Source organism: Poecilia formosa, unplaced genomic scaffold, assembly GCF_000485575.1.
Source record: "Poecilia formosa unplaced genomic scaffold, Poecilia_formosa-5.1.2 Scaffold144, whole genome shotgun sequence".
NCBI lineage: Eukaryota > Metazoa > Chordata > Actinopteri > Cyprinodontiformes > Poeciliidae > Poecilia > Poecilia formosa.
In genome coordinates this window covers 78,837-92,333 of record NW_006800083.1, presented here as the reverse complement: position 1 = coordinate 92,333, position 13,497 = coordinate 78,837, and the positions used below count along the sequence as shown (strand labels likewise).

At 38.4% G+C, this 13,497-nt stretch overlaps 1 protein-coding gene across 2 annotated transcripts in view; it reads left to right on the top strand.

The window, feature by feature from the left end:
- Positions 1-3,168: 3,168 nt before the first annotated feature.
- Positions 3,169-13,497, top strand: part of gucy1a2 (guanylate cyclase 1, soluble, alpha 2) — a 44,290-nt gene continuing 33,961 nt past the window's right edge. The window contains exons 1-2 of one of the 2 annotated variants that reach the window (XM_016676930.1): positions 3,169-4,477; positions 13,112-13,173. In XM_016676930.1, the coding sequence (XP_016532416.1) occupies positions 4,163-4,477; positions 13,112-13,173 (377 nt within the window). In that variant the 5' untranslated portion in view covers positions 3,169-4,162. The remainder of the gene's footprint in view (positions 4,478-13,111; positions 13,174-13,497) is intronic. The other variant, XM_007563015.2, reaches the window with a different exon arrangement.

Below are 13,497 nucleotides of genomic sequence, written 5' to 3'. Positions count from 1 at the left end.
TTTCCTCTTGTCAACTTGTGTTTTCAAAGGTCAGAACCCTTCCAGCAAATGTCTTTGCAGAAAGGTTGCCATTTTGCAGGATTTCTGCCTCTTCAACCCTGCGTGTGCTTCAGACAAGCACCGTAGGTTATTTATATGGCACAAGTACCGTAGAGGATGCAGGTTCATGGTTAATAACAGAATGGTGTGAAGTGATGTATAGTGTTGACCAATTAGATTGGCTGGGGTGGATTTATGACCGAGTCAGCCATTCGTCTTTTCCTGTCTGCATCTCCGTCTCTCTCGCTCACACGTCCTTTTTCTGTTGACCCTGGCATTAAGCTGTAAGGCCAACGAGTACTTTGTGCTTTCACTCTTAATATCTGCAGTTTGATGTCTTTCTGCCTTGTTTGTGTGCTTTCACGCCAGGCGTCAACAGGTATGTCGATTTCTCTTTTGTTGTACAGTTGAGGACTTGTAACTTCACTCTTAACATATATTTTTTTATTATTGAGCCTTTAATTTGATTAATAACCTCATGGAAAAACATGACAGAAGCAGACAGATGTACCATAATACAAAATATGCCATAAATTTGTCGACAGCACACACACACACACACACACACACACACACAATTTCCTTCTCTTAATTTTTACGAGACTGATTACAGTCCTACTGTAATGCACTTCACCTGATAGGTAAACATCTTATTAATGAATGTTTACCTATGTATACCTATATTATTGGTTTCATTGGTTGGAACATCCAATCAAATTTTTATTTCTTTATTGAGAAATCTGCACATCTTCATGTATATTGTCTTATTTATATCTGAAAAATATTTTTTGATTTAATTGCATTTAACAGAATTTCACAATCAAAAGACCTCAACAAAACAGTATTTTCTAGCTCTAGAAATGGTTCGGACACCCTTCCTTCTTAATGACTGTTTTGATCGACTTGTAGGGATCTACCAGTCTCTGGCATCAGTCTGTGAAATGTTTGAGGGGTTTCTGGTGTGTACTACCAGTTTCAAGTCACAACATATCAAACAGATTAAGATCTGGGCTTCGCGTCACCCCAGGGCTTCCCACTTCTTAATTTTCAGCTGGTGGATTTTCCAGCATTAGATCACTATCATGTTCCAGGATCCAGTTCTGTTCTGGGCAAATCTTTTGCAGATGGTCTCAGATATTCCTCAAGCACCTTCTGATACATTGTACCATTCAGTTTATGATGGTGAGCTGGCCTGGTCCCTCTGCAGCAAAGCATCCCCCGGTAATACTTCCTTTTCTGTGCTTCATAATTCAGGTTCTTTTCCTGGTATATTGTTTTCAGGCTCTCTGTTCTGGTGTCAGAATAATTACTTTTTTAGCTCGTCTGAGCAAAGACCATTATTCCAATTGTCCTGAAAGCTCGTCTTTGTTTTCCCTGGTAGACTTTAGTTTGGCCTTCATGCTTTTCTTATGAAACATTTTCCCAATTAACACTTCTCATGAAAATTCTAACTTTTAGAGTTGATATCTTTGAGTTGCCTTGTTGCTGAAAATGTGCTATATAAATTATTACCTTACCCTATTTAGAGTTTTCTGGGATTTTGCAGACATGCACTTTCACATCAACAGTGACAGCAAACTGCTGTCGGTGTTATGCTGACATTCTGGGGTGTTTTGAGTTTGGGTTGTTTTGGAGTTGCTTGGTGGTCTGTGGTCTGTCACAGGGGAAATTGCTTGTTTATATTATATGAAATTTTCTGTCTTGCTTAGCTTAAGATTGAATATCTCAATGACCAGATATGTCAAGGACACACTGGCTATATTTAACATTCTGTGTAGGTTAACAAGTTTGACTGGTGGTTGGTTTGTGTTACATAAATTCTCATCTTAACTTTCTGACTTGCATCAAATGTTTTTTTGTTGTTTTGTTTATTTTTTTTTTGTATTATGGTATTTAAATTCATATGTGGATCCAGTTTTTCTTCAACTCTGACACAGTTCTTTTTAATTTACGCCAGTGAGACTCAAGGTTCAATTGCTTTATTCTGCATTTCTGTAAGTTATTAAAATCTGATGTCGTCTATGATATATGTGTCCACTGAATGAAAATTGCCACAATACACAGAGAACTGCCCTTTATATCCTGTTGCCCTGTCAGCACTCAGCTGTACATGGCTGGCAGCCAGCTTGAGACAGCCCCTTGTGCCTGTGGTCTTATCTTCCCTGGAACATTATTTATTCTATTCTAGTGTTGGCTTTATTAAATGCCCACATTATTACCGGTGGACCGCAGACTGATTGCTGAGAGCAAGCAACTAGATAAGGGAAGAGAGGCAGGGTTAGTGCAGAGTGTGTGTGAGAGAAAGAGTGTGTGGGCGTTTGTTAGATAGAGTGAATGTCTGCGCAGTGGATTGGGGTCATGTTGCTCCAGAGAGTCAAATTTATTAGTGGGAACCTTCAGAAAATTACACAGGGATGTATGTGTGACTACATGCATGCACTTGCATGATGCATCATGTCTATTTCTGTATCTCTCTGTCGGTCCCTCAGGGCCACTTAATTAACAGACATGCTGTGCCAATCGAGGTCAAGGTCGTGGTGGTTATTAGTGCCAGACAAGAGCATCTTTCTGTCTTCTGATAGGGGCCAACAAGCCACTGCCATCTCTATTAGCTGCCCCTGGAGGGGCATTTTCTATGCATTTAACCCTAGGAGCATGTTCCCCATCTTATTCTGACTGTAGTTTCATAACTGTCACACTTAAATCGATGCTTTTTATTTAGTGGATGGGTAACTGTAGTCTCTTCGTTGCTGTTTAAGATATTAGTGCATCAATAGTGGACAAGAAGAAGATGTCCCAGAGTAGGTGCAAGTAAATGTTGGACAATGTTGAATAATGTATGGAATACCAAGAACAAAGATGTTCAGCTTTAATAACGTTTAAAAAGCCTCTCAGACCCCATTTCCACTGGAAGAGACATGATATTTTTATGGACTTAAACAAAAAAACAAAACAAAAAAAGCCAGACGAATAGATATGAGGTAGAGAGGTTGGAAACTTCAGGCTACTTCTTGTTACCCGAAAGGTTCCGTTTAATTAATTTCTCCAGTCCGTTTAATTAATTTCAACATTTGCTTAACATTTGTGAGCTGAAAACAAAAATAAACGCTTCGCAAAAAAAAAGAAAAGAAAGAAAGACAAACACAAAACATATCTTTGATGGGAAAATACATTTTCACGAACTATCAACATTGATCAAACCGTCGCTGCGTACTTCAGACCGCGAGCTCAGTGCGCGCGGCACTTGGCGATACTTGACAGACTGCGCGCGCTTTCTCGCTGCTCTCTTCTTCGCGCAGCTCCAACTCCAGCTGTTTGTCTCTACCTACCTTTCAGTCCGACTGCGAGCGATGTTCCCACCCCGAAAAAAAACACGGGGCGATAAACGAGAAGGGACGCTGAAGGACGGGGAGAGGAGGACGGACAGGGGATGAGAAGACCAGCCCAAGAGGAGAGCCGCTGTCGCAGAGGAACAGGAGGAGGAGAGAGGGAAGCAGACACATCTGCGGTGACTTGGGGGATTCGGCTTGGTGAGAGGGGGGATACGCAACATTCTTATGATGCCAGCATTTTTAACCCGGGTAAGCGGAATAAATAATGTGCCGTGGGACTGCCATATTGTCAATTTCTTTGCAGCTTAGTTCTTTTATTTTATTTTATTTTTTTTTTAAAGCGCCTGCTTTATAAATAGACGCTTTAAAAACGGATGCTAGGAAGATTTTTGTAATTCTCTGTAGATATCCACCATAGAGAGCTTTTATCACCTTTGGGAGCAAAGTGGATTGACTGAAGGGGGAGAGAAGGACTGTTTTTAAAAGGAGATACCGCCACCTTCTCCTCCTTACATAAATGTTTGCGTGCCATTAGAGCGCTCCTTCTTTTCTCCACAACAGACGCGCATTACACGCACACTGCCAGACGTGGACATTATCAGTCACACATGCGGTCCTAATAACACGGACGGACCTCACCCCCTCTCACCTACCCAGCCCCTCTCCTCACCCCACTGTCTGATGACTCCCCCGCGCACAGGTGGACGTGGTACGGAGCCTACTGTAGCATCATCTTCTTCATCACCACCACCATCCTCCTCCTCCTCCTCCTCCTCCTCCTCAACACCACCATGTCCTCGTCGTCGCGCAAGATTTCATCCGAGTCATTTAGCAGCTCAGTGGGCTCGGACTGCGGGCTTGAAAGCCCCGGAGGAGACGGAGGGGATGGCGCTTTGGAGCCGGCCGACGAGAGCCGGGGTTGCCCGTTTTCCTCCTTCCCATCGTCCCACAGAGCGCTGCTCTGGAACGGCCGCAGCCCAGCTGAGAGGTGCCCGGCGGGCGAGGAACAGCAGGGACCCTGTGTACCCCACAAGAGGGCTACCAGGCGGCGGAGGGTGAACCTGGACTCGCTGGGGGAGAGCCTTAAGCGACTCACTTCACCGACGGTAAGCTTACTACCCTTAGCCTACATGGGTAGCACTGTGTCACAGCTCATGATGAACGCTGGCTATATATTATTATTATTATTATTATTATTATTATTATTATTATTATTTTTATTTATTTCTAAAGCACTATGTAAAATACTCAAGAAAAATAGGAATTTTAATTTTTTCTTAAGACACCTAAAAATTTTAATTTTTTTTGGATAAGTATGAAAAAAAGAAGTTAGGGGAAAAACATTTCCACTTAGTTACTATATCTTGTCTAGTCCATCCATCCATCCATACGTGAATGTATTTATCTATCCATGAATCCATCTATCCATCCATGCCTTTGTGCACCCATCCATCCAGCGAGCCATCCAGAGGTTTTTTTGCAGGTTCCATAGTATTTGTAGGTCCAGGACTGTAGAGATATTCGGCCCGTTTGGAACCCTGTTTTCATCAATGATATGATGTGCACTGTGCTGTCTATGAAAAAAACCCTCTTTTCTCCCTTCTGCTCTGCTAGCCTGAATCATCTGGCAGATTATATAATACTAAATATGTTGTTGTGAGGCAGAGTCAGAGATGCCCCGGCCTCTGTCTGTATATATTTAACTATGTGTGGATTGTGACAGATAAACCTGTGTTTGTCGGTGCGTCTTCTGTCTGTGCCTCAGTTGTATTATAGGCAGTAATGTAATAAAGCTGCTGTTGCAACTGAGTGTCGTTGTGATAGATGATGTGTGATAAGGAAGTTTGCAGTTAGGTTATCCTTGGTGGTTAAATTAAGGTTTTTAAAAAACTATTAAGATGCGGGGAACGTGACTTTCCAAGGTTTTGCTAGAACTGCATAATCTCTGAAACATTCACTTCTTAAATGATACATTCATAATGAGTATTTTATTATACTGTACTATAACTGTTTTAACTTAGGACTGTATTGAGGCCTTTCAAAAGTTTTAGATATTCTGCTTGGAGTTCTGGAGATATTTTATTGCATGTTTATTTTTTGAATATTTAGCCATTATAAAGTAATGTTATCAAAAATATGATTTAAATTTATTTAGAAATTACATTGCACAGACTTATTGTGATAAGTCGGCAGTGGAGTAAAATTAGCAGACAAGGGTTAGTTTTTACAACCTCAATTATTTGCTTCAGAGATTTTTCTTGTTTTGACCACACTCGTATATGCTTCTGATCATCAAATCAATTTCAGTATTAGATGAAAAATAGAAAAGCAAAGAAGCTGTTTTCAAATGATTATAATTTATTAACACAAAAGGGAAAGAAGGCTATCTAAACCAAACGGGTCCAAATGTTGCCAACCTGTTTGGCAACAGCTGTTGTTAAGCATTTACTGTAACTCCTCTTTTACATGCAGAATTATTTCAATTCTATCAGTTTGGAGGGTTTTCAAGCAGATGTAACTAGTGTATAGATCTGCTGCACAAATGCAATCAAAATTTGGTCGGGGCTTTGATTAGGCCATTTGAGACAACAACTGTAGTTCATCCTTAACAGATAAGAGTCATTTATGTTGTTCCTGAAAGAGGCAGCTGGACAGATATTATATCAGCTCATTCATAAATAAACCATTTGAACTTTCTATGGTTTCTGTGCAGTTTTATTATTAAATCGATTTCAGATCTGTTAAGATTTAGACTTCAATAGCAGTAACAAGTTTTTATTTTACTGTGTGATGAGGGATGTTTTTCTCAAATTTACCAATGGTCACTCCTAGAGAAAAACAAGCTGTTGGTGCTGGTTTGTATTGCTCAGTACCCTTGCTTCTGCATACAATCGTAGCAAATCCCACTGCTTCTCCAGTTTGCAACGACGCTCAGCGCACGAGTCCCAGAACAGAGTACCGACTCTGGAGATAAATAAAATTAAGAATTAAAGTCAGATTAGTCTTTGACTTGTTTATGGTGTCCATCACATGTGGGTGACATTGTATTTCTGTGGAAGTGCTCGTTTCTCCGTATATAAACAGGGTGGCGGCTGTGTGTCACACAGGAGGCTTCTCTGAAAGTTTTTTGTTTCTGACTGGCATGCGATTTCTTGCATGACTCTTTGCAAAGATGTCACTCCGCTCCTGGGGAGTCAGAGTTTTATTGCTGCAGCTTACAGTCTGGACATTTGCTTTCAGAAGTCACTTCTTAGCGCTGCCTTTCTGTGGACCCACCTCTGCTTCCTCTCCTGTTTTCTTCTTCTAGCACAGTTTTAATAGAGTGCTGTCCACCTGTCTACCAGAGGAGAAATTACATAACTAACCTAACTTTAATGTTATAATAATTAATTTTAATTAAATGTTAGTAAATTATATTATAAAATTTAGCTTGGTTCTGCTTCATGCAAAGGCAGCAACTGCTTTGATTAATTATGTATGAAATAATAATTATTGATAGATAAACAAACAGAGGTGTGATTCTCAACCTTCGTCCTCAGGGCCAGCTGTCCTTCATGTGCTAGACGTCTCTCTGCTCCAGCACACCTGATTAAAAGGATTGCATCACCTCCTCAGCACGCCATCAAGTGCTGCATAAGCCTGTTAATCACCCATTCATTAAAGTCAGGTGTGTGACAGCAGGAAAACACCTAATACATGCTGGACAGTGTGGGTCCTGAAGTCCAGGGTTGAAAACCGCTGGTTTAATAAGTAACATTTAGCGGAGCTGAGATCCCCCAAAGACAGACCTAACAATGTCCATGTCTTGTAGCTTCTAGCTCCATGAATACGATCTCCGTCTTACCAAGCAACACTCAGTCTTTTCTTGACCTCTCTCTCTCTCTCTCTCTCTCTCTCTCACATGCACAGATGCCACTCATGCAGACAAAATGCATATAGGAGTGCAAACAGGGGGCATGTTTACTGCAGCTCACTGTGACTGACAGGAAGGAGCAGGGCTTCTGTTTGTGTGAACTCTGACCACACTGGCCCAGCAGGAGCAGCACACACATGCACACGCACTTACGCTCATTAGCAGTTACCCAAACAATCATTTCAGCTTTCTTTTCTCAGTTTCATGTTTGATTATAGTCATGTATGTTTTTACTCATTAGGCTGATCGCCGTTTGTGTTTTCATTTTAGAGCAGACCACTGTAGTTTTTAGGGAAGAATGCATTTTGATCACCGTATTTGAGCAGAGCACAATGATGCAGTACTGATGGTTTTTATGGAAATTGCACTTTGTACGATTTTTCTGCATACGGTTTCACTGTATTCTCTCTTAAATAACAGTTATTTACTTACACTGTGTAAGAAAAAAAATCTCTCTCAGAATAACCTTTTCCTGTTTCAGTTCCATTTGGAAACCATGTCTATTTGCTAAATGCCAGAATAATCAGAAAGAGAGGAATTTCATCTGAGGATTTTTATAGCTTCATAGCTTCTTGAAATTCAGACACACAAAGCCTAACCAAATTAAAACAGATTTGATATCCAAATGTGGAAAAAAAAGAAAAAAAAAAGAAAAAAGGAAATGCTTTCTACGCAGCGCACATAAATATCTGGTTTCATCTATGTGTCATTGTGCATTTTTTCTAGAGCAGATTTATGTCACTTTTGTGAAGGACACATTTTGATTTTATTTCACAGTAGCTATGCTTTAACAGAACTCCAATTTTTTTAAGTAAACAAAATTGCTTAAAAAAATTCATGTACTGCTTTCGTGTAGTGAAAGCAGTTCATGAAAGCAATTGTAACTGCTGTCATGTACAACTGAAAGGCAAGACTAAACAAACATATTGATAAGTACTGTTATGATAATACGATTTATTTTTTTATTTTGGTGCACAGATTCAGACAAAATATGCCATAAACAGCATAAAAATGTATTTGCAGTTTTTAAATGGTAGAGTTTTACGACGCAGTATGTTAAACCGGTTTACTGTTTATCTCTTTTTAGAGTAACACTGGTGGTCTAATAAGCGGACATTAGCTGGTTAATTATTCAAACTGTCTGCTGAAGAAGCCAGCCTGCAGTTGGGTTGCCAACAGAAGTTGCAAAACAGCGTAATCTTAATATGAGAGATGAATGTGGCTCAATTAGTTTCTACTACATGACTATCCATATTTTTTTTTGCATATTTCTGAGTAGCAAAGACAGTGCTTTACACAAATAAATAAAGGAAGACTCTGTTATGATGTTTGCCTGACACGTGGCTCATGTTTGACCTACTTGTCAAGAATATTGTTTATTGAAATCAGTGATACCGTAAAAGCTCCAAAGCTGTGTGCTTGCTGACCTTGTAAGCTTCTTACCAGTTTAAATCATTAATCTATTGTTTATTTGTTTCAACATGGATTTGATATGTCTGCGATTACAATGTTTCAGTGAAAATAGCCTCAAAGTCAAGAATATAGTAAAGCAACCCATTCATTTTGTAGTTAGCTGGATCTGCTGGTGCTTTGATGATGATATTGTAACTTTCACATTTGCACATGCTGTATTTTTCCATCCCTCTTCCTTTGGTAACTAAAAATAGGCTGTGGTTTGATTTGCAAGGTGTTCTTTAGTCAACTATATTTGTGAATATTATTTTGCTTTCATTTATAAATGCTAGTAGATTGTTTCTGTTTGTGATTTGACATCTCAGGGAAATCCAGAATCACGGCTAATGCCTCAACATTAGTGATTCTTAACCCTTAAGAATCACTGCCTTCCATATTTTCCTCAGTGATGTATGAGGATGAAAAAAAAGGCTTTAGTTTTGCAATTAGCTATTTTTTTTTGTCTCAGGTGAGATTGAAATGAAAAAAAGGAAATGTTAAATAAAAACAAAAAAGTAAAAAAAAAAAGAAAAAAAAAGGCCGGCTTTCAAACAACTCCTGCATATGGACTGTGTAAAACATAGTTTAAACTTTTTGATCATAGTAAGAAAGTTAGTTTCACTCACAGAGCTCTTTTATTGTATCAGTACAACCTGAACCTTGCTTATAGATGGGTTAAAAATGCTGGTGAAACTGGACATGCTTTGTAATCGACATTAATGTGTTACATTGTTATTACTGGTGAGCTCTATTGGTCCCTTCTGCTGCATCAGGTTCTACTTTATTTGGAAAGTAGAGGAAGTTTCCAACTTTCCTGAGGCAACAGTTCACACTTTTATGGTTGACAATAACCGTTAATATAATGAATACAAATTTTAAGAAACAATGTGTTGTAGTTCAGTTTCCTAATAAATCTAAACTGAGCAATTTAATCCATGGCCTTAAAAGAGCCTTTAACAGGTCTTCTGTTTTATGCAATCAGTCATTTTAAAACCAGACAAAGGAAACTTGAGACAGTTGTTTATCATTGTTTCAGTTGTTAAGGTAAATAATTATCCAAACCATACTGCCAATGAGTTATGAACGTCAGACCCATTGTTCTTTGCAGAATTAAAGTTTGTTTGCCAAAGTGTGAGAAAAGAAGTACAAACTTAAGAAATTCATAAAAAACTACTGGAAAAAAAAGTAGTTTATTCCAGCACTGTATTTAATCAATCAACGTTCCCACAACCTACTTATGAAATACAATAAGATTATTGTAATAAAAGCAGGAAGGGAGTAACACATTTAGTTAGATGTGCGTCGATGCATTTGTTTCAATGAAAATCAGGGACACTGACAGGCAGAAAAGGCAGATTCTCCTTCTGCAGAGGAGAACATGACTAACCAGCATTTCATATAAATAAAAGACACAGCGACATGTTTTACATTTTTCTTATTGTTGCTATGGGCATTGAAATTATCCTTAAAATTTAAGATAGTCTTGTATTCAGTTTGTAGCTTTGCACATTAATTTAAGGAGCTGCAAATCTACAAACCAATCCTGTCATCCAAGGTGAAATCTCTCCATATACAGTTGTATATTCAATGAGCAAAGATGCTATGTTGCAGGCTAATTGTGATGTAAGAGAACAGTATGTTTGTGCAGCAGTTTTATTCTCACATGCACAGATCTTAGAATGCAACTTCATCAAACATGCTGTCCACCTGGACTATACGTATGCAATAAAAAGTGTATTTTTCTGAAACAAATGATCAATGTTTCCTTCTTTCTGTTTTTACTTTGTGTCAGGAAGTGGTGAATGTAAAGCAAATCAACATTGAGGAAAAAAAAAAAATTCCTCTGCAGACAAGCTGTATCTTGTTTGTTAATGTTTCTTGGGGTTATTTTTGGCCCCAAATCTCCCAAATCTTCTCTATTTTCATTCTGTCTCTCTCACACAAACACACTAATGCAAACAAATGGACACAGACTCAAAAAATCTCTCCTGTATCTGACCAGAGTGGTTGGTGACCCCAGAATGACCTCTCCAGCTGGCACACTGTGTTCCAGTATTGTCACAACAGCCGTGCATTTCAGCCGTATCGCAGATAATCATGTTGGACCCGCCCTCTAAAGCTTAGACTGCCAGCAGCGCTAAACATGCCAGCTGTGTGCACAAGCATTCAAGTGGTTTGTGTCTTATGGTCATTTGGAAATTTTCTGTACAAATATAAGGCAAAATGTAAAAAAAAAAAACACTTCATAAAAGCATTTCCTATTGTGGAAATTAATTTGATTTTCCTTTGAAACTGGCATTCAGGAGTGAAAATTGAATATGGATCTGTTTTTTTGGTCATTTGGAAATTTTCTGTACAAATATAAGGCAAAAAAAAAAAAAAAAAAACACCTCATAAAAGCATTTCCTATTGTGGAAATTAATTTGATTTTCCTTTGAAACTGGCATTCAGGAGTGAAAATTGAATATGGATCTGTTTTTTTTATGTTGCTCGGAGCTTCACAGATATTAACAAAGGCTTGCTCATTAAAAAAAAAAAAGCTTCCGAACAGAACTGCTAAATGGACTTTCGTCATGATTAATTTTGTTCGCACCTTTACTTCAATGTGACTTGTTAAAGTGTCCCTTGAGAAATGTACCCATTAAAAATGACTGTATTAGGTGATGAGGGTTTTTCTGGGTGGCTTATGTGCGTCACTTTTACCAAGCCGAGAAGCCAAAAGAAGCACCAAGGTGATAAATTAAGTAGTGATGGGACTCCATTAAAATTTTGAGATTAAGGTTGACCCAAAATTACTCAGCTACACCAGACTAGCGGCGACAACAAAAGTCAAATGACATGCTGAAGGGAGAGTCTCAGAAAGACCAGGAGCTTCTTAAAGAGACAGAGGCCAATATTAAGGTGTCAAATTCCTTTTAAATAGGCAATAATATTGGAACCCCTATAATCACACAATAGCTTTGGCCTGTAGGAGCATTGATTTATTTTCAATGAATGAATTAAGTCTTCATTTTGAAACTGTAAACAAAATAATAGGAAAAATAATGAAACATGAAATAATTAGACTCATCTAGCTCATACATTCTGCAATTCAGTTTAGGATATGGAAATGCTTTCCATTATAAATATTTCCACCTATAACTTGACCTCAGTCACTGTCCACAAACGTACTCAACATTAATTCATTATTCTATAGTCTACAGCATTGACACCTATAACTATTCATTGTCTCGGGCATAATCGATCGATCAATCAAATTTTATTTGTATAGCACCTTTCATCAACAAGGCATTTCAAAGTGTTTTATATCAGGAAAATACAAAAATAAGATATCCATTCAACTACATTGATCATTAACCAGACACTGTCCAACTAGATCAACCAACAGTATGCGACCCAAATCCTCGCTCTGGATTTAACACGATTTTATATCCATGTACTTTTGCAATATAATCTGTTTTTGATAATTCTTAAATTTTTAATTGATTTATATTTGTGCAGCATTTTAAGTCCTCATTCAAACCTCATTCAAATTCACTCCACAGAATGCAAATCGATCTGTTTGTGCTTTGTTTTCTAAAATGTAGCTCTCTCTTAACTTAACCTTCTTTTTTAAAGTTTATTTTCTCAGTAAAGTGCTTTCCCTCCCCCTCAAATATCCACAGTAATTTAAGTTCAATAAAACTATTTAACAATAAAGAATCTTTAATGATTCCTGGTTTGGCACATGCTTTGTTTTTGACACCTATGTTGTTTGTGCATGCCTGCTGCAAGGCTTTTAGACAACTTTATGCTCCAAAATAACACCATATATTTTTCATTTCTTAAACCACCTAATCTTGCATTATGTCTTGTGTTGTATGGACTTAGCTCGAGTTTTAGGAAATGTGAAAGTCTGTGGAGGGTATTCAGGAGCAAAGTGATTGAGGTGATGTGCTATAGCTTTGCTGGTATGCATTTGGTTTAGAGAAATTCCAGAAATGGTGAAGGTGGTGGTTGAAAACTTTCAAAATCCCAGTGGAACATGTACTGCACTTAAAGACATAAGTTGGCATTCCAGATGTTTTACAAAGGATTACTTTTAGGGCTAGGGAGATAATGATGCACTTTCTAGTTCTCTTTTAGTCAAAGTAATGGGTATACTCTGCTGTTAGAAACAGTTTGTGCTTTTAATGTACTGACTGTAGCAGCAGTCTTGTAAATGCCACGTCTTAAAAATCAGCTGCAATCCTTAATGTCTTTGAAAAGAGAGAAATGCACAAAATGGACGGACTGGTTTTACAATGACATATAAAAGAAATGACAGAAAATCATTAAAGCTTTCCTCATCAAACATAAATAAAAACACGTTTAATCATGTCATCTTTCTTTGCAGACACAGACTGTTCAGGAGGCTCTTCAGCGAACTCTGCAGTTCTACAGGCAACAAGAAATCAGGTATAAACATTTAACTGCTTGCGGCTTTTTTCTCCTCTCCACAGCTTGTCTGTCTCAGGTATCCCTGTCGTTCACTTTCCATCCGGTTCTTTGTACTTTTCACACTTGTCTGTCACACGTCACACACCTGCTCACTCACTTTTTTCACCGTCTCTACCACTTCTTGTTTGCTTTGCAGACGCCACTTTTCCCTTTCTTGTTTTGCCCTCACTCGCACTTCCAAAGAAATAGACAAACACCTCGTCTCACTCCTTCACCTCTTGTTTGTGCCCTGTCAAAACAGCAAAACTCAGAGGAGGGTTTTCAGCCAAGCACAACACTTAC